Source organism: Bos indicus, chromosome 22 (assembly GCF_029378745.1).
Source record: "Bos indicus isolate NIAB-ARS_2022 breed Sahiwal x Tharparkar chromosome 22, NIAB-ARS_B.indTharparkar_mat_pri_1.0, whole genome shotgun sequence".
Lineage (NCBI taxonomy): Eukaryota > Metazoa > Chordata > Mammalia > Artiodactyla > Bovidae > Bos > Bos indicus.
This window is the reverse complement of record NC_091781.1, coordinates 36,793,165-36,814,829: the sequence shown is the minus strand read 5'-3', so window position 1 is coordinate 36,814,829 and position 21,665 is coordinate 36,793,165. Positions and strand designations below refer to the sequence as shown.

Genomic DNA, 21,665 nt, shown 5'->3' with positions numbered 1-21,665 from the left:
TCCTACAGGAACAAAATGCCACAGTGTAATTTTTTTAACAAGATCTCGCTGCCAAAGCTTCCTGGGCTTCAGCTCCCCACCGCGTTGAGCACGCCGAGTCCTAAGCACAGCGGGGCGAGACTTCAAAGGAGTGGCGCGTTCTCAGGATTAGCCTGCAGAGGGCGCGCGCGGCCTGCGCTGGACCAAGGTAGGGACCAGCCAAGCTCCCAGGCCCAGGGAACCCACACCTCCCAGCTGCGCTGTGGGATTCCTTTCCAAGCGTGGCCTCGGGTGTTTCCATTTTTATTTCCAAGGAGACAGGGCAGCAGAGAGCCTTTCTTGCCTTCTCCATCTGTCTCTGTGTATTTCTCTCTTGCAAAAATGACTCCACAAAGGCATCTTAAATAGATTCATGAGCAGTTTGGGAGTGAAAAGTATGCTTTCTGCAAGAACTGCAGACAGTGGGTGAAAGCTTCCTCTCTGAGTCTTAGGACACAGTTTTTTGTCAAAATGGTCTTAAATACATCAGAGTAGTGAGGTGGAGGCTCACACCTAACCAGACCTACGTGTAAAGCCGGCTTTTTCATGTGCACAGATGATTTACCCTGCAGGAACCTCAGTTTGTCCATCTGTAAAATGGAAGGTAATAGTCAGAGTGCCTTCCTCAGAGTAGTGTAGTGATGACTAAATGAAATCAGCTGAGGGCTGTATGGCTGGTCCCTAACAGATGTTCAAACACATTGGTATTAGTCCTGCATTTTCTTATTGTTTTGTAAGTGCTAGTTTTCTCTCTCTATTATAGCAGTAAGCTTATTGAGGGGTGGGACTTGGCATTGCTTTGCCTATTTATATCAGTTATGGTTTGTAACATATGACGAGGCACTTGATATAGTCTTGCTGTGCTTAGTCGCTTAGTCGTGTCCGACTCTTTGCAGCCCCATGGACTGCAGCCCGCCAGGCTCCTCTGTCCATGGAATTTTCCAGGCAAGAATGCTGGAGTGGGTTGCCATTCCCTTCTCCAGGGGATCTTCCTGACCCAGGAAACGAAGTCAAGCCTCCCATATTGCAGGCAGATTCTTTACCAGCTGAGCCTTCGGAAAACCCTGATATAATCTTAATAAATATCAATATTACTTCCTAGCTCTTCCATGAAGACTTCCAGGATCAGGTGTAACTTGGAGGTTTCCTCTCCATGTTGGTTCCATAAATGCTAAACAGTTTATGAACTCTTTAGGGGCCTTAAATCCTACGTCTGTACACTGGGAAAAAAGAGCGTTCCTATTCACAGAGGTGAAGGGAGGATTTAGTGCAGTCTAAATCAGTGGATTCCATCAGAGGACATTTTTGCCCCCATGGGAAATCTGGCAACCTCAGGAGACATTTTTGGTTGCCATGTCACAGCTGGTGGGTGTGTGAGCCACCAGCAGCTGATGCAGAGAGACCAGAGTTATTACTACATATCCTACAAGGCACAGCCTAGTCCCCAACAACAGAGAATTATCCAGCCCAAAACATCAGTCGTGCTGTGGTCAGGGGGAGGAATTTATCCTAGAATCCTGACTCTTCTGCCTTTAGTGCGATCTCAGGCAAACGGGTTACCCTTCCTGAGGCCATCTGTAAATGGGTAATAAGACAGAATGCAGAAGATATGACACACCTAGCCCATTACCTGGCAGAGAGCACGTGATGTTTTAAAATATTTTTTGAACTGGTTTTATGACAGTACTACGCAGATGTTAGTGGCTGTCGTGTTGAGTAACTTCAATACCCAGGTATCTGTGATTGTGGTCACACCAGATGCTCAAAACCCTCCTTGCCGAGCCTCCTTAGACATTGGCTTCTGGATGCTGCATTCGCCCACCTGGCCAATTCTTACTTTCCTAACCTCCCTCCCCTGCCGAGGGCATCCACACAGATCACAATGCCCAGCCCTCACTATTGCCAAGGATACCCTCTTCTTTCCTTCCTTATCCTGTTTCCCATGAAGACCGCCTGACAAGCCTACATCTCAGAAGACAGACGTGATATGCTTTGACGTCAAAGTCCTTAGAAGGAGCAAGTTCCTAGCCCCAGGATGTGTCAGGCTGATCCCCAGGTTCAGTGTCTGAGCACGTAGCTGAGCGGATTACATGCTGGCTAGATCTGCCCTTTCAGAGCAGGTGATAAACAAGTTTTTGTTCTTATTCTCTCTCTGGCCTATTCAGGGTCAGGGATTTGCATTTTTAGCCAGCATCCTAGTTGATAATTAGCACTCTGCAAGTTGCCTGTCATCAGTGGAGCGTAGATCTACTGTCCTTTCCAGCTCCAGTTCTCTGTCCCCATAGGCCTTATCTTCAGGGTTCTAAAGGGCATGAGAGTTTTAGCTACTATCTCCTGTTGCTGATTTAAGAGTAAAGGTGATTAAGGCATGCATACACTAGATATTCCAGAAAGGTCAGCAAAAGATGTAGCTTTGACAAAGGGAGGCTTTTGTTCTCTGCTGGACAAGGGTGTATGCTGTACAAGTCTTGTCTGAAAACAGGACCAGCCAGACACGTCTGCTTTCATGGGTTTGGACTCAGATGCACTGGCATCAAATCTGGCCTCTACCGAGCACCAGCGTGGGTTTGGATAAATCACCTGACCTCTCCACACCTCTCAGCTGCCTCATCTGGAAAAAGGGCGCATTCTCACAGAACGCTGCGGATGATTACATGCTACCCTGATTTAGAAATGCTGAGCACAGTGGCTCAAGTGTAGTGAACACTCAGCAGACACTCATAACACCAGCAGTAAGAATAACGCCACACGCACTGTGATCAGGATAACAACATGCACTCTGGCTGCGAGGGCTCTTGGGGAACCCACCCTTAATGATACATAGATCCTTAAAGCAACAGCAGTGGATGAGGAGGAAAAAGAAACAGACTGTCAAACACAGCATCGCTCTGCTTTGATACCTCTGCAGTCACAGATCAGAGGACAAGCAGGACTCCCGAGTAGTTTGCACAGTCCTGCTTTCTACAGGCATTTCCCTGGAAAAGTGATTTGAAAAACTCCCGCCTTTCATCAGCATAGTTGGTGCTCAATAAACTTCTAAGGAATTTAATTCTAAAAGTATCTGACACGATTTAAAGAATGGACTGGAAAGAATACAAGTTAGCCTCATACTGGCTTCACTTTTCTCACTTAGTAACTGCATTAGTGTCAGGATTTAGCAAATCAATCAGTTCCTTTGTCTCTGAGTTATTAAAATAATCAAATGCAAATTACCTCTCATTTACTTAAGTTTCACCAAAGATGCACATATCGAAACAAGAAAATCCTGAGGCATTTGAAAAGGGCAGGGACAGCCAATCTATAAGCTGTTAAATGCAACCCAAACGAATGGGGTGTTTGAAGTCATCAAGTGCTCTAAAGAAACCGCACTTCAAAAGTTTTTCAATTCCTGGGTAATGGAGAAAAGGCCCCTTTTAACATTCTGTCCTTTGTTTATTTTCTTTCTCCCCTGAGAGCTTCCTTTTCACTGCTCTAAAATGTTTAGCAATACTTTCTAAAGCTTGGGGCTGAGAAAACACGTCGTTAAAAGAAAATTCAGATGTGTTTGTCTTTGGATGGTCTCTGGTTGTGTGTAAATGCATCCTGGGGAGGCAGTGGCTGGCACTCTGAGCATCTCCCAATCCCAATTCCTAGAACCTGTGAAGGCTCACAGCAACACAAAGATTTCCAACATGGAGTTTGACAACAGCTTTATAAAGACCTCATGTAAACCAGCGGAAAAAACTGGGGCCAGGATCTTCTGTCCAGAATCACCTAATTCATTACGTGTGTCCTGTCCTCTCCTTGCAGAAGCCTCTGGCAAAGACTGATGCCTACTTGGCAAAGTGAGCCAAGGATGATTATAACAGCCTGTTACAAAAGGCAAGTCAAATGAACAAGCCACACCTCTAAGGAGGCAAAACCCTGCACGACTGGCGAATGGGTAAGACGGCCACTGAGCAGCTCTGCTGGAGACAGAATCCAGGAGACAGCTTAGCACTTCTTGGTCCAGACGCTGCACACTTATGCAGTGGAAACTGGACTGACAGGTTTTCTGTGTCATGCAATATTCAGAATTTTTAACGTCTGACAGCAGAGTGTTGGCATCTGCTTGTACTGCCTTTTGAGAAACAACCGTGTGCATCTCTCCCTAACTCTCCTATTTGTGATAGGACACTGACGACCTGAAACCAGTCAGGGAGAAAACGGACACCCCAGAAAGGGGCAAATGCTACAAACCATTGCTTCCCCCTGCCTCCATCCCTTGGAGAGCCAATCATTAAACATTTACCAACATCATCATTTGTTTAACCAAAGCTTGCCATCTGATACCTGATTTGTTTCTAAGTTTTTACCATGATCACTGATGCATTCTGCTGAATGCAGAAGTCTGGCTCGTGGCCGTGACCACTTCCTTAGAAAGCACCCCTAGGAGCTGAGAGGCTGGAGCATCTGTGAGGCCTGGATACAGGTGGCCAAACTGCCTTGCAGCTAGAGCTGCCATTATGATTACATCTGCAGAAACAGATGCAGCCCAGGGTGGGGGCGGGGTGGCCAGGGAGGGGTGTGGGTCCCTGGGGGCGGTGGGTTGGTGTCCCTGGCACGTACCTGTGGGCACTTGGCGGCACTGTAGCAGTCCCCAGCAGTGGCAAAGGGGACGGGATGTCCTTCATTGGTCCTGGCAAATTGTAAGTCAGTGGCTGTGGGGTTTTGGAGAAAGGGTTGAAGGGAGGGGAAAGGTGAGAGCAGGAGAAAGAGTTTGGACAGGATATTAACAAGGAGACAGAAGGGAAGAAGAAGAGTTAGAGAAGTCACAAGAGGGTATGGGAAATTAAAAAAAACAATCCAAAATATGATTAGTGAGCAAATGGATCCAGATGTACACTTGCTCTGCTCCCCACTCCCCCAGTCACTGTATTTGTGGTTCCGAGACCTTCCTTCCCTGGGTTTTACCAGCACTGTCTGTCTCCTCACAGTATGGAAGCCAAAAAAAGGGGTTTCAGATGACTCTGGACTCGATTCCTATACAAATAACTGTGTGAATCACGTCGCTTAAATGCAGTGTAATTGGATGATTGTGAACCTCCTGTAGACGGCGGCCGCCTTGGAGGCTGCAGGACTGGGGAAATCAGCCAACCAAGCATTTCCAGCTACTTAGCAGTTCCTCCCCGAGGCTCAGCTGTCCTCCTGTGGCCCAGGCAGTCTAGTTGCCAAAATGTGGAGCAATTAGAACCCACATCTTGAAAATATTAATGGCAGTTTCTCAAGTTTGGGGCTAACTTGTAGTTTTTAAAAAAGCCAATAAAAACAATGCTCATGTTTTTAACCCTCGTGTAGGTCCTGAGAACAGCTGGGAGAATGGGGAAGGCAGCTTGGGAGGAGACAGACTGAGAATCCTGCAAAATCTGGTGGGGACTGGAGACCGGAGGCAGCTTTTTAAACCTTTCTGCTTTGTCTTTTGGGAATAGCAAGAGAAGGCCTCAATCTTTTCTGCAGTTTTGTGGGAGGGAAATCTGAGTCCCCCATCCTGCCTTTTCCAGCTTCAGCACCAGGAAGCTCTGGGTCTCAGCTGGGGCAGTATTTAAGTGGGAAACTGCAGACTCTGCCCTTAGCCCTCATCAGTCTAGCTGAAGGCAATTAAAAATATCTTGGTACAAATCAAGTGTAATCTACCTCCAAAGGAAAGCAAGGCAAGATTACAGGAACAATGTTAATGAAAAAAACTTAATTATTCATTATTTCTGTTTTCCCTCCATTCGAGGGAACAGGTTGGGATATTTGAGCTGTCTTTAACCACTCCTATGATTAATGTCCCTAACAAAAATGCAGTGTCGGCCAGAGTATGAAATCAGCCCACAGGCAGGCTAGTTTAAAAAATAGGTAATTCTGTCCTCCATTTTTCTTCTGTAAATCGGCCATCAGAGCAAATTAGTTTTATGCTTGTGTGTGTGTGTGTGTGTGTGCGCGCACGTGTGCATGTGTGTGCGCATGTGCCCGTGTGTATACACTGCTGGTGGGAACCCGGGGTGGGGTGAATGCTGCTACATAAATTTCATAGCTTCAGAGTCTGCATCTGCTCCCTTAAAACTTCGTCCTTCAGAATTTCTGCTCCCACGCTTGCTCTGCCTAACTCAATACTTGGCTCACTCCCACTTGGCCTTAAGGTCTCAACTACGATGTCATGTTTTGGGAGACGCTGCCCTGACTTCCCCACTATGATGGCACCCCTTTAATGTGCCTCTGTCTCCTCTGTTCATTTGTCACTAATCTGATGGAGCACTGCCCACTGCTCAGCCCTTTCCAGGCACTGGGGGGACCACAGTGATCAAAGGTGGAGCAAAGCCCACCTTCAGGCAGCTTAGACCAGGGTTGTCATCCCTGGATCGTAAGTTCATTTTCGTACCCTCTGGGCCTCAGCCCAACCCCTGAGCAGGATGTGTCAGGGCCTGAATGGAAAGACCCACGGACACATGCCCCAGAATCTGCTATGGGACTTACTGATGATCTGCATGGTGGTCAGATCTATTCTGACCTTCTGGAAGCTGGAGAACCCAGCTGCTGTGTAGTCCTTCCGACACTGACAGTCATCATGTCGGCTCCCATTGTAGGGGCATTCGGTTGGGTTGTGCAACCTATAAGACAGAGAGAACGTTCTGGTGAGGATGGGGAGGCGTTTCTAGGGATCTCCAGGTGGTCCGGGCTCTTCTGAGTTTGGAGCTCTCCTACCTGTGCCCGTAAACCTCAGAGAAATTCTCAGAGTCGCCGTGGACCAGTGTCACGTACTCCTTGGGGTGGTCAGAGTGCATCCCTGCACAGAAGACCTGAAAGACAGACCAGACAAAACCTGCCGGGGAGGCTCGGAAATGGGACCGAGACAGCAGGGCTGCCGGCTCTGAAAGCAGTGCAGGGATAATGACTGAGCTCGGACGAGTACCTTCAGGAGCTTTCCTGTGACGATCAGGAAGTATTCCCCATCTTCACCGGCACCCTTCAGCCTTTTCACTTCCTTGCAGTTCTGGGGCAACTCGCCTAGAATACACAGATCCATGAGCATGAGCTGTGAGTCTGCAGTGGCTGCCAACGGGACTGGTTACATCATTCATGTGCACATTGGTCAGTGTGGGAGCCAATGTCTCAAAAATAAATTCTCTATTCCAGAAAAGGGCAGGCAAGCGCATCAACAACAAGACCTGCTCTTCAAGATCCAGAAAGGTGGCTTTGGTTTGCTGACTTACAGTTATAGATATTGTGGCAGGTTTTTCTTTCTTCCGGCTTCAGGTCAGCAGGGCATAAGTGGCTGGGCTGGTCATCGTTGGTGAGACACTGCACAGACCTATGCATCACTCCCACGCCACAAGACACGGAGCACTGTAAGCAGAGCAGGGTCAGTGATGGGTCTGTGGAACCTGGGGGACTGGGCTTCCCGAAGCATGGAGCTCAGAGCTTAGAGGTTTGCTGCTGAAAACAAATACCCAATACTTGGACAGCACTTCCTATGGGCCAGTCTTTGTGCTGAGTTCTATACATACATGCCTGTACATATGTACTTATGTACCTACATAGGTATTCAAGCATATGAGAAGTTAATAATTTTCTCATCTAAGCCTTGCAATCACCCTATGAGATAGTACTGCTGCTGCTGCTAAGTCGCTTCAGTCGTGTCCGACTCTGTGCGACCCCATAGACGGCAGCCCACCAGGTTCCGCCATCCCTGGGATTCTCCAGGCAAGAACACTGGAATGGGTTGCCATTTCCCTCTCCAATGCATGGAAGTAAAAAGTGAAAGTGAAGTCGCTCAGTTAAGCATCCAACTCTTGGTGACCCCATGGACTGCAGCCTACCAGGCTCCTCCATCCATGGGATTTTATTCTATTTTTACAGAGGGAAAATTGGGGCTCAAATGTGAGGAAATTTGTTTAAGGTCATGGTGGATCCAAGATTGAAACCTTAATGACTTTCAACTGGTCCCAAACTTCTGCCTGATCATCACTTCACATCAGTGAAAGTCTCATAGTCAGCAGCCAGGAGGCTGGGGCAATTTTCTATGGCAGTTTCAATTTCAAATATTCTTACCTGTTGTAATCCTAACTCAACCAAGAATTCCTGATCCAGAGGGACAAACAGGCTTCTTAGCAACAGAAGCTACAACAGTGAACACTTCTATAACCCTTATTAGGGGAAAGACAAGAATTCTGGGTGCTTTTTAATTTTAAATTGTGGTCAAACATGTGGAACTTAAAAAGGTGTCATAACCCAAGTGGTTTTTATGCATGAATATTCATTTCATCTTCATAACCCATTCTGCAGGGGAGGAAACAGACATGAACTTTTGGCACCTTGTCCAAAGATCAAACAAGTCAATCCTAAAGAAATCAGTCCTGAATATTCACTGGAAGGACTGATGCTGAAGCTGAAGCTCTAATACTTTGGCCACCTGATGCAAAGAACCGACTCATTGAAAAAGACCCCAATGCTGGGAAAGATCAAAGGCAGGAGGAGATGGGGATGACAGAGGATGAGATAGTTGGATTGCACCACTGACTCAATGGACTGAATTTGAGCAAGCTCTGAGAGATGGTGAAGGTCAGGGAAACCTGGCATGCTGCAGTCCACGGGGTTGTAAAGAGTCAGACACAACTGAGTGACTGAACCACCACCACCAAGGCTGTTCAACTGGGAAGTGGCAGAACGAAGAATCAGATGGAGGCTGTATGGCTTCAGGGCTAGCCACCCCCACCCCCCGGCCCCTGCTTTAAGCACCAGACCCAACAATCAGAGAAGCTTTCTTTCCCTATCAGCCCATTTCACGATGCTAAGTCCTGTTTCTCTCCCAGGGCTCTCCTGGGAGGCAGTCACTTAGGACAGCTCAGGTAAGGTATGTTTGAGTCAGGATCTGAGATCCAGCAGCTTGCCACCATGACCACCCAGTTGGCTACTTACACTCCCCCAGTTGCCCACTCTCCAGGTGGCCGACACAGGGCACTCTCGCAGGAAGCAGGGCTGGACACTGGGCGGCTGCATGCCTGGGCAGTTGATGGTGGTTTGGTAGCTGTACTCATAATTCTCCTTCCCGGTGTAAATCTCGCTACAGGAGACCAGCCTTTGTTTGTAGCCCTTTCCACAGGTCACTGAGCACTGGGAAGAGGCGGGTAGAGAGCAGAGGTTGGAGCAGGGCCTGGGGGCAGCCACAATAGGCCCCTGACCTCCACATCGAACGCTGACCCTGGGACAACGGCGCGGAGAGCTCTCTTTATTAGCTTCTTACGCACTACAAGCAGCAGCCCACAGCACTCAGGGGATGTGCAAGCCCTACAGGAGCCTTCCAGGATCCATGCTGCTACTGCATATGCGCCCCCAAACAGTCCCCCATCGGGGGCACCTCAAGCCCCTGCTCTGGATTTTCAAGGTGAGAAGCAGGTGGGGGAGGCACTCCGGCTGTCTTTGGGTCCACTTACAGCATCCACAGCTCTACAAGGGTGGAAAAATCACACTTTTCTGAACCTACCATGACTGTGTCAGAGAAGTGACCCGGTGAGATGCAGAGAGAGCTGGAGATGCCCTCTGTGTAAAATCCAGGCTCTTTGCCGAAAGAGGACTGTGGGACAATATCCTTCCCTACTCGATGGTCTGCTGGCCCATCTGCCCTCTGCTCAACCCCTCCTGTCTCCTGTCTCCCTGGCTATGTATTGGGTTGGCCAAAAAGTTCGTTCAGGGTTGTAGTCCAAACAAACTTTTTTGGCCAATCCAGTATCTTGACTTAAACATTACCTTTCTGCTTCTCTTTCACTCTCTCTCTAAATCATGCAGTCATTTACGCCTTTTGCCATAATTATATGGCACTTAAAAATACCCAGACAATCCAGAAAAGGAGAAAAAAGAAGTTTTTCATAGGTGTCCCAGCTCCTTTTGATGATGGGACATCTAATTGGTTATTGGTAAGATTTCTAGATTGTGTTCAACTTCCTCAGCTACATAATTTATATAATATACTATTTTATTTTTTTTTTTTTTTTTCTTCCAATTTTATTTTATTTTTAAACTTTACATAATTGTATTAGTTTTGCCAAATATCAAAATGAATCCTCTGCAGGTATTTTAAAAAGAGAACGGAAATCAACCAACAAATTTAGTTTTGATGATACTTTTAGGAAAAGTCATCAAATAATTGGCCACTCGCTGTAAAAAAGTTACACAAAATTAGGGTTTCAGGATTCCCAAGGTCAAAGAAGGGGCCAGATGAACCCTGGAAATTGTATGCAGCATGCGGTGTGTTTTGCTTTTCTCGGGGTGAGGGATCATAGCTTCTTGGCTCAGTCGTAAAGAATCTGCCTGCCAATGCAGGACATGCAGGTTTGATCCCTGGTCAGGGAAAATCCTATGGAGTAGAGAATGGCAACCCATTCCAGTATCCTCTGCCTGGAAAATCCGATCGATGGACAGAGGAGCCTTGCAGGCTACAGTCCATGGGGTTGCAAAGAGTCGGACACAACTTAGCTACTAAACAACGACAACAACCATAGCTTCCATCAGTTCTCACTTGCTATTAAAACCAGTGTCTCTTTTTCCTGCTGTCTCCTGAGTTATCACATTAAGCCACATGGCTGGCTGCTCCTGTAGCATTTCCAGGGGGAAGGCTCCCCTTGACAGGGTTTCAGACAGAGGAGGGAGCCAGCCCAGCCACAGGCACACAGAACATCCTCGTGCCTTCCCTTCCAGCTGGCTTGAGACTTGGAAACACTCTGTTATCCACTTCTTCCTTCTTTGGCTGCTGCTGTTCAAATGCCCAAAGATGCAGCTGATACCAGGCCAGCAGAATGCAGGGCTCGTCTGAGGTATGTCATGAGTGGGCAGATGGCTTACAAATGGTGTCCGTCCAAGCTGTGGGTATTTTAGAGTACCTAAAATACACGCCTTGACCTCAGTCTGCATTAAAGGCTGAACGTCTGAGATGGCAGGTGCTAAGACCCTTTTCCCCTACCAAACAGGAGCAATAGGAATCCCCATTTATGTGGGGAATGAGCTGGGAGGTAGTCTTTTATAGCAATGGAAGGGAGCTCCACAAACGGTCAAGTTCTATCCAGAGGCCTCCACAGCTCTGAAAAAAACACACACCCTTCAGTAGCTGTTAAGAGCATCCTGAAAATGTTGAGTGCCTCTGGCTTCCTTTATCCTTTGCACACCAGAGTTCTGATGTGTAAGAGGCTCTCATCTCTGGGGGTTGGAGAGAGGAATAAGGTGGGGAACATCCTACGATTGACTGAAAGATCACCTCTGCTAACACAGGACCCACATTTCTGCATGGCCTTCACTGGAGGGGAAGAGAACCTGTTCCTTTTATACACCATGTGCTAGTTTGTCACAGTCCCCACCATTTCTTATTGCCTCCCTCATGCTAAGATATTTTCTTTTTTTTTGGCTGTGCCCTGCAGCATGGGGGATCTTAGTTCCCCGACGAGGGATCAAACTCATACCTGTTGCATTGTACAGAGTCTTAACCATGGGACTGCCAGGAAAATCCCCTAAGATATTTTCTTATACTTAACCTTCTTCAGGCACCTAAAGCCATCCTCTAAGAATTCCTTCCTAATGATAATAACAGGACATCAGGGTGACTCACATGATTTTAGAGTTGAGGGGAGCCTGGACACCGTCTCATGCACCTCTCCATTTGCATATGTAGGACTCCAGCCCAGGAAGGCTGAGGGACTTGTCTGAGGGCTTCCAGTTCTCAGGGAAAGAACCAGCAGGTGGATGTGCGTCTCCCCCATTCTTGCCCTCATCAGTCTGCCACCCCTAGGCCATCGCTGCCTGAAGGCAGTTCCAGAACCCCCAAGACCATACCTCTGACCATTCTCCTGTGATCCAGACATACTCGCAGGGCTGCAGACTACAGCTCTCGCGGTCCACAGGCCGTGAGCTCATGCCACAGTGCACGCCGTGAACCTCACCACCTCTGTCCTCATCCACACATACCACCTTCCGGTACCTGGAGCCTTCACCACAAGTCTTGGTGCACTGTTATAGACAGACAAAACAGGTGGTGATGTGGAAGAATAACAGATGATTTCTCATGTCTTGTTATTGTGATAATTTATTTTCCTTTCTATATACTCTTTAAGATTGGGAGATAGCTGAGTGTATTATCAGAGAACTCATTATTTTACCCTCGTAACTTAACAATGTAACTGAAAAGAACACACGTGACTCCATATGGGGTCTAATCCTTTGGCTCTAACTCTTGTGCCCTGTTGCCTGTACTTAGGAGAAGGCAATGGCACCCCACTCCAGTACTCTTGCCTGGAAAATCCCATGGATGGAGGAGCCTGGTAGGCTGCAGTCCATGGGGTCGCTAAGGGTCGGACACGACTGAGCGACTTCACTTTCACTTTTCACTTTCATGCATTGAAGAAGGAAATGGCAGCCCACTCCAGTGTTCTTGCCTGGAGAATCCCAGGGACGGGGGAGCCTGGTGGGCTGCCGTCTATGGGGTTGCACAGAGTCAGACACGACTGAAGCGACTTAGCAGCAGCAGCAGCCTGTACTTAGCCATCTGCCTCTGCACCTTTTATAAAAGAATGTTGCCTGTAATGTATGTTATAGCCCATTCTCAAAGCTCTGACCTTTAAAGTATTCATTCATACAAGGATAAAAAGTTGCCAAAAAGAAAATAACAATGGTCCTATTGGAGGTTTATGGGAACCTTGTGACCAGGCCTACTTGGACAGCTCTGAGAACAAAGAATTCTGGTATCAAGAAGTCTGCAACAACCAGTAAGTCTAGCTCTGGTTAAGATGGTTCTTTGGGACACTAGTCCACCATCTTCTTGGTCCACTGGCTTTCTGAATAAAGTCAGAAAATTGCCATTCCTTGCCCCAATACCTCATCCCTCGATTTACTGATACGTCATGTGGCAAGCAGCATGAGCTTGAACTTGGTAACAACAATACTGTTTCTGCCATAATGATCAGCATTCAATAAGTGACTGTCAGGATGAAGCAATGAAAGCGTGAATGAATGAAAATTGGATTTGGAATGAACCTTACTTCACTCACTCAAACACTGCTGCTGCTGCTGCTGCTGCTAAGTTGCTTCAGTCGTGTCCGACACTGTGCGACCCCATAGACTGCAGCCCGCCAGGCTCTCCCGTCCCTGGGATTCTCCAGGCAAGAACACTGGAGTGGGTTCCCATTTCCTTCTCCAATGCATGAAAGTGAAAAGTGAAAGTGAAGTCGCTCAGTCGTGTCCAACTCTTAGCAACCCCATGGACTGCAGCCCACCAGGCTCCTCCATCCATGGGATTTTCCAGGCAAGAGTACTGGAGTGGGGTGCCATTGCCTTCTCCACACTCAAACACTAAATCTCTTTAAAACATATGGCCTCTAGATATTGATGTTGAAATACCTCTAGAGTCAGGGAAGTTATTCCCTGTTCAGGTGGTCCATTTCATAACACAGAACTAAGCCTATCTCTTTGCTGACTCCAACCTCTTGTCCTAGTGGTTAATTCCAAGGGAGCATAAAGGACAAGTTTTGTTTCCTACAAATAACCACCCTCAGGCACCTGAGGATAGCTTTTCTTCTCCAGACTGAATTGGTGTCATCCCTGGATCATCTGGCCAGTATCCACCAAGTTCCTAAGAAGTGTCTGGCCCTATGATGGGTCTGGATGAATGGTAATGGAAACAAAGAGCACAGAGATGAGCTGTGTTTTAGTAGCAAAGACGGACATTAAAGAAGTAGACAGCTAGGGATCAAGATTGAGCCACTACTATAATTTCCATTTTTCAGATGAATAAACTAGGATTTAGCCGCCTAAAGATCTCAGGCTATCCATCTCTTTGTGAAGTAAACAGGATAGATGTTTTTTATTCCCATAAACCATGTGGAGAACATAGAGCAAGTGGTATGTTTCAATCTAGAATGATCTTTGTGCTGACCACAAATTACTTATCTCATTTTACTTTGACCAAGAGCAAACCCCACTGTAGAAGTTTCACCTTAGTTATCTGTGCTGTTAAAGGTCTTCCAAAGCCTGTCCTATCTAAAGCATCTGTGTTACTCAACATTTCAAGACTCTAGATTACATAGGAAAGGTACTGTAACCAACCTGTGTCAAGGACAGCTTAGGTTTCCTTTAACCAGGGATTATAAACTCTGTTGTCTTAGGGCCTTATCCGACTACTGTGAACTATCATTGTTGTTCACATAATATATTTTAAACTTTTTCCTTTTAGTCTAGAGAGCGTCACAGATCCCATTTTTCTTTTGTCTCTGACAAGTCTCCTTTGCTTTTATGACCTGCCTTATCCCAAAGGCATTTGAGTATGGAATTCAGCTTGACCCAGAGATGTCTTACCTCATATACCCCTTGCCTTGCTTTTCTTTTTCTTTCTTTCTTCATTTCTTCCTTCCTTTCTCCTTCCTTCCTTCTTTCTTTTTTTTTTTTTTTGGTTAGGAAAATAGACATAATCCATTCACCATTTTAACCATTTGAAAGTATACAATTCAGTGGCATGTAATCACTGGCCATGTTGTGAAATCATGTCACCCCAAAAGGGAACCCTACACCCATTAAGCAATCACTCCTCATTCCCTCTTTCTCTCATATTGTTGCAACTACCAAGCTACTTTCTGTCTTCATGGATTTGCCTGTTCTGGGTATTTCATAGAAATGGAATCATCCAATATGTGGCCTGTTTTTGTCTGGCTTCTTTCAATTAGCAGAATACTTTCAAGGTCTTGCCATATTGAGCATGGATCAGTATTTCATTCCTTTTTATGGCTGAATAGTCCATTGTATGGATATACCACCTTTTGTTTATTCAAATGTTAATGGACATTTGGGTTGTCTCAGTCTTTTGGCTATTATGAAGAGTGCTGCTATTAACATTTGTATGCAAATTTGAACACCTGACTTCAATTCCTTTGGGTGTATCCTTAGGAGTTAGAAATGCTGGGTCACCTGGTATATCCATGTCTTTTGTGAGCTGCTTTGTTCTTTCAAAAAGTAGAGGGGGTATGTATGTGGCTGTATCTTGATAGCTCCTTATCAAATATTTGCAAATTTAATTTAAAATTTCTGTTGCTTCAAACTCAACATCTAGGGTTATGGAATCATTCATAATTTTTCTGGGGCACAAATCTGAATAGAAAACAGTGTGAGATGAGCACAGAGGAGTAAATCCTTTCCTCCCAGTGCAGGAGACTAGCTGTGCCTGATGCAGCTCAGCTCTGACTCTGCAGTTTTGGGGATTTCTCTTCTCCCGAAGGATACTGAGAACCATTGTGAAGTAGTAATGTTTCTGTTACTTCATTAAAAAAAGCTAAATGAGCCATTGAATGTCACAAAACAAAACTGGCTAATTTGTGATGTGTAGATCTGTGCAGAAGACATACTTAACTCCCCACAGAAAAGGTAATTCCTGAGAAATCAGGACTTAGGTAGCGCAGAGAAGAACATGATTACTGAGCAGTCAACCTGGACTAAACCTTCCAGTGTTCTCTTTCATTTTCACTAATCCATAGGACTTTAAGCTGTATCAATAAGTAACAGTTTAGAGCAGAAAAGCAAGGGTTACTTTTCTGCTTGTTAGATGTTTCTCCCTTGGTCTTAAGTAATGCTTAACTACCATAAAAACTACTTTGCCAATGGTGGCAAAGGGCATTGGGAAACCTTATTTTGAATATAACTTTTAGAATAACTAAAGTAAGTAAATAAGTGACTTGCCCAGTGGTTTGGAATGAGTCAACAGTGGCTCTGAAAATCACTTAGCATAGGCGTTCTCCTGGGGTTTTAAATCCTAACCAGAGTATAGGGGCTGGGTAATCAGAAAGCAATCCAGCCCATACTATAGGATTTTATTAGCTTTCAGTAATATCACCCATTCCACCCATGTAAGATTTATGACTCTTACCTCTGTCCTGGAATATGACCTAGAATATTCTGGAAAACAGATGGAAAAGCTCAACTAAGCTTATTTTAATTTTCAGAAGATTTTCCTCCAATTTCTTTATAGCTTTTAGAAAATTCTATACAAAGTATATAAGACACACTACCAGCCTCTCTGAAATTCAGCATATCTGTGATTCAGTAAGCAACTATCACAGCCCTGGGTTAACTTGGGTAGTTTGCTCCTTGTTCCATGGGCTACATGTAACTATAAATGTGTTGAAACTCACAGGGAGGAAATAACATTTTAAATTTGAGGGTGAGGAAGATATAAAATAAACTTTTAAGGAACTATTTTATTTAGCTAGTTTGGCTGACCACAGGGTGATGTCTAAAAAGGATCATTTAATGCAATGAGTAGAAATTGTCTTTCCTAAAAGACTGGAATCGAGTTGCTTTACTTTTTTTGCTTAGGTGCTCTAACCATGGAGGAAAGAAAATCATTCTTCATATTTATCTGCTCAACCTGTATGGTTGCTGATTTTCTCCATGGAGGAAAGAATGTGTTGTGTTCTTACTAGGGTCAGGCTGTCATTGTTAAATAGTGTGTGGGAAAGCAAGCAAAAGAACAAGTGAAGAATTTGACAGTATGGTGTTCTGCTTGTGCTAAACAGAGTCTTTGGCTAAAAGGAACAGACAGTAAAAATTAATTTATCCTAACATTGCTTTACATCCAAAAAAGGAAAAGCAACCTTCAAATTACAACAGGTTCATTTTAAAAGTGGAGTTTGGGCATCTTTGTCCTAAAATATTATATGTGCCAAGGTAAAAGGCAGAAATAACTGTGTGGATACATTTTGTAACTTTAAAGTCATTCACTCATTCAACCAATACAAACACACCTCAGAGACACAGTGGGTTTGGTTCCAGATCATCACAATAAAGGGAATATCACAATAAAGTGAGTTACATGGGTTTCCTAGTTTTCCAAGGCACACAAAAAATTATATTTGCACTATAATCTACTAACTATGTCATAGCATTATGTCTAAAAACGTACATAATTTTAAAATTCTTTATTGATTAAAAACAAACAAACAAACACAGATGTCCATCACCTCAGCCTTCAGTGTGTCCCAGTAGGAACATCAAAAATCACTGATCACAAGTCCACAGACACGCTGGGCTCTGTCCTCCTTCTCTCTTCTACCTAGAATCACTGCCTCTTGGCGTTTACCCCTGACCACCCTAGAGAAGGTAGGGCTAGCCTATCATTCTCTATCTCAGCACCTTGTCTGTATTGTTTTTTTTTTCCATCACAGCACTTTTCATAATTGGTGATTTCATAGAACATATCTGTTTGCTTGTCTTCTGTCCGTCTCTTTCACTAGATAATCAATCCCTACCATAGCAATTCCACATTTTCTATTGTAACCGTAACGCCTAATGCCTGGCACTTTGCAGACTCTATAAAGATTTGTTGAATACATGAATGAAGGAATGAGTAATAAAGAGTTAGTATTTGGCCCTTGTTCACACATCAAAACCTGATCACTCCCTACTGTAAACTTCATAAAATCTTTGTAACCAACTGGCCAAGGACCTGCAGTTCATGACTAATTTTTCTGTGCTAAGAAGATGAACTTGGGAATCATTTTACAGCTGATATCAATAAAAGTTTTTAGAATACAAATATGCGTTAGAGTGGTCCAAGTCCCTGCACTGGGTCAAACAGCCATGGGGTGGGCAGCTCAACAAAGGCCAGGCAGATCTGAGCACAGCTTGTCCATGGCAATGTGACAGGAAAGTAAAACAGCTGTCCTTACAGGAAAAACAGAGCTTGTTTGACTATTCTAAAAGACATGTTACAATGCTGTGATTTTAGAGTTGAAGCCAATTACCAGGTATTGTTTTATAAAGTCTTTTCTTCTTCCTTCCTTCCTTCCTTCCTTTCTCTCTCCCTCCCTCCCTCTCTTCCTTCCTTCCTCTTTCCTTCTCTTCCTTCTTTCCTTCCTTCCTTTCTTCCCTCTACCTATTATTCTCTCACTGCATTCATTCATGGAGTCATTCATTCATAAAGTGTCTTCAATGCCACTGTGCTAAAAGCTGGGGAAAACTCTGGTGAACAAGCTTTATGACTTCAAACAGCTGACAATATCAACAGCAAAGATGGGCAAAAACGATTCAGAGCGCTAACTACTGAAGCAGAGTATTTTCAAGGTGCAACGAGAGTGGACAGGAGGGCTACCTGACTCAGTCATTCGAGGGGAGGTATGATCAGCAAGGGCTTCTGAAAAGATACGACATCTTGTCTGAGACTTGAAGGATGAGCAAGGGTCACTCAAATAAGGAAAGGAGGAGGTCGGCCTTATTGTGTTACAGAGGTACTAGGGAGGAAGGAGAGTATTCTGGGTAAAGGTAAGAAAAGGTAAAAAAAAAAAGAGCACTCGTAAGTCCTGGAAGATTTACTCCTTAAAGCTAAGGGATGTATAACCCACATACTCAGAATTCATATTTAATCAAAAGCCCTATAAGTAAATTCATTAGCTTACTTATAGGGCTTTTGATAATCTATAAATTTATAGATTATAATATTATAAGTTTGTTATGATGGTAATTTTCAAAAGAATTAAAAAGTCAATTTCTTAAACTCAGCCCCAAGAGCATAATAATTCAAAAGTGAGTAAAACTGAGCAGTGAAAAGCTAAATAACTAGCCCAAAGTTGGCAGGTGATCTTAAAAGCCCAACACTGTGATACACAGTCTTTGCTGAAACGATGGTCATCATCTGAACTCTCCATCAAGACTTCATGTACCAATGAGGAGTAACATTTGCGAAAGGCCTAAAATATGCTAGGCACTGCACTGAATCCCTCCCTTAACCTCATTTAACCTAAGACCCGGATTCAGCAAAGTCTGACATATAATACCCATTTTGCAGATGAAGTAAATGGAGCCCATAGATTTGATGTCAATTTCCCAGAGTCCCAGGTGGTCTTGTTTACAACACTGTGGTTTTCTGAAGAGAGCATTTTTCTCTTCTTCAATTATTTTGTGCTATATCTGAAAGTCCAGGCTCTATCCTTGTGGTACCATGAATAAACATTAATCCCCCTTCCCCAGTATAGTCAACAGGCCTCTCAATACACAAAGGGGACTAATGACATGCTCCATCTTCATCAAGACTTCCCCTCAACCACATGCCTTAAGGTCTGATTATCAACCAACTGGACCAAGAATTTCATTTTAAGAAGAGGGTGGGGCAGTCACCCTCTAGAGAATTCTACTAATACTTTGATGCCAACTATGCTGAAAGAGGCTGGCCAAGCCAAAAATAAAATAAAAGAATTCACCTTGGGTGCATGTCAACACGGGAGGAGGTAGACTATAACGATTCAGAGCATGTATTCCTGAGGTCAGGCTTCTGGGCTTCAAATCCCAGCCTTATTACTTAGTAACTACCAACTTGGATGAATTAACTTAGCTAAGCCTCCAGCTTCCTCATCTTTAAGTGAGGATAAAAATTTAATTACAACACCAGAGAGTTATGGAAAAGGTTAAATGAGGTCCTCCATATAAAAATACTCAATACAGTGCTTGGTCCATAGCTTAATGAACAACGAGATGTATTACTTTTATTATCATTTGTATTAGGGCCACTGTGCCAGATAATCATAGACGATGCCCCTCACATTGTAGCCTATGGGAATGGCAGCCTTGGGCTTGTACAGTGTACAACCTGTGTGACTGTATACGACATTCCTGATGATCACGCTATTGTGCATAGGTGGAACTCATGCTTCTCAAGGTGGACACTTGGATTATTTCTCATGAAGAAGAGGGTGCCATTTGCTATATGCCTGGCATGAAGTACATCTTGCCAACAAGCAGGTGGGTTTTTAATAGTGTCCAAGGGGGAAGCAAAATGAAAAACTGCACATGTAGAAAGCAAACAACAGCTCTGAGTTAGCTGTCAAGAACAGCTAAGAAGAAGAGAACTTCCCATAACGGGATGGGATGGGGGTAGCAAGTGTCCAGCATCTGATTCACTGGGCTCTAAGGCTGTGCCCTGACATCTCACCGACATTAGGTCAAGGTGTCACTTGATGAGGGGAGGGAAGTTAAGACATGTGTCTGCACATATTAGGTAAAATGGAAGCGGAGTGAGTGGGTGCAGAGGAGGAGAGAACCAGAATGAAGGTGCAGGTTGATTGAGGGGAGCATGAAGGGGGTGGACTATCAAGTGACCACCCAGTTGACTGTTTAACAAGGACACTTTAGACCATGGAAGTAGGGGCAATTAACAATTACACCAGGGCTGCCCCAGGTAAGTAGGATGAGAGGCCACTCTTTTCCTGACATGGCTTATGAAGGTGGTTGCCCAATTGCTCACAGCATTCCCTTGAAGCCTTGTGGCCAAGGGGATGTTAGGAAAGGACCACCAGCATGCCCTGCTAATGAGAAACTATGGCTTTTGATGGAACTTCTCCCTCTACCATCTAGCAGCCCTGAGACTCACTTTGGCCAGCTTAGTGTCATATGAGGGCCTCCAATCCGCCTCACTAACCAGGTCCACTAGTCTCCAACTCTTTACTTTGGGTTCAGGCTGATGGGGAAGCATGTTGGCAGGAGGGTAACTATCAGAGTCTGCTTTTCTCATTGCTTCCGTATGATCAGCTTCTAAATTTAGCCACAGGCCAGGCTTTCTTCGTAGGTCTTCTGTTCTTACATGGCACTTGAAAGCAATATTTGAGGAAGGATTTAGAAAGATCAATCTGCATGGCACATGCAAAGATGTAAATTTCTAGGCACGTTTTGGATGATTAGAGAAGAGGATCTCCTCAGTGCATGTCTGGCAAGATTTCTAGTCTGTGGGAGTCAGAAAGAAGTGTCAATGGAGCATGCATTTTCCCAACTGACTCCAGCGTTTTCAAAAGTTGGCTACAGCGTCAGCTGTCAGCTTAGATTCATTTCTGAACACTCTTACTCTGTGCTCCTTGGAGCAGTCACACAGGGTGGAGTTTGGCAGGACATGAAGACAGAGAGGGAGAGAGCAGGCAGTGGTAGGTCTGAAGCAAGAATCAGAAAGAGTGTTGAGTGGTGACACACAGGCAGAAACGAAGAAATCTTTTCTCCCTTCCATGTCTCACCCTGTCAATCCCCAAGCCACTCGATTATTTATAGTTTTCTCAGAGGGACTTTGCATAGTTACCATTTTACCATTTTACAGATGGCAAACTCACAGCTCAGAAAATTAGGCATCCTTGTTCTAAGCCAGGCGTCTGAAGTGTGGCAGTGCCAGGATATGAACCACATCTGAAGAATTCTACAGCCTCTGGGGTTCCCAGCAACTTGTGTGGCTCAAGTACAATTAATTTGAAATATAACTGCTCTAGCTATTCCTCTCTACCACTGTCTGATAAAAGTGAAAAAAAGAAAAGAAAGAAAAGAAAATAATAATAAAAAAAAAAACCCTAGAGTTTCCTTTGAAAAGGAAAATGAGAAAAAAAAATTTGTTTTCTTTTAGCAGAGAGGGTGAGACTCCTAAAGAAAAGAGATGACTGAAAACAATGGAAATAATCAATCAGGAAGGTGAGAGAGAGGGAAGAACAGAGCTGGAAGGCTGAATCCCCACAAGGATTAAAAATGCAGTTGTAGGAAAACAAATCCCATTTAAAATGGAATAAAACAGAATAAAACACCTAGGAATAAATTTAACCAAGGAGGTGAAAGATCTGTACATTGAAAACTAATAAAAGACACTGAAGAGGGCAGAAATA

The 21,665-nt window shown here is 44.7% G+C and overlaps 1 protein-coding gene across 3 annotated transcripts in view; it reads right to left on the bottom strand.

Annotated features, from left to right (window-relative positions):
- Positions 1 to 21,665, bottom strand: part of ADAMTS9 (ADAM metallopeptidase with thrombospondin type 1 motif 9) — a 162,584-nt gene that overhangs the window by 13,945 nt on the left and 126,974 nt on the right. For all 3 annotated transcript variants that reach the window (XM_070777120.1, XM_019984324.2, XM_019984325.2), the window contains 7 exons: positions 11,839 to 12,012; positions 8,938 to 9,132; positions 7,233 to 7,365; positions 6,932 to 7,026; positions 6,724 to 6,818; positions 6,496 to 6,629; positions 4,606 to 4,697 (listed from right to left, as the gene is read on the bottom strand). In XM_070777120.1, coding sequence (XP_070633221.1) covers positions 4,606 to 4,697; positions 6,496 to 6,629; positions 6,724 to 6,818; positions 6,932 to 7,026; positions 7,233 to 7,365; positions 8,938 to 9,132; positions 11,839 to 12,012 — 918 coding nt within the window. The remainder of the gene's footprint in view (positions 1 to 4,605; positions 4,698 to 6,495; positions 6,630 to 6,723; positions 6,819 to 6,931; positions 7,027 to 7,232; positions 7,366 to 8,937; positions 9,133 to 11,838; positions 12,013 to 21,665) is intronic.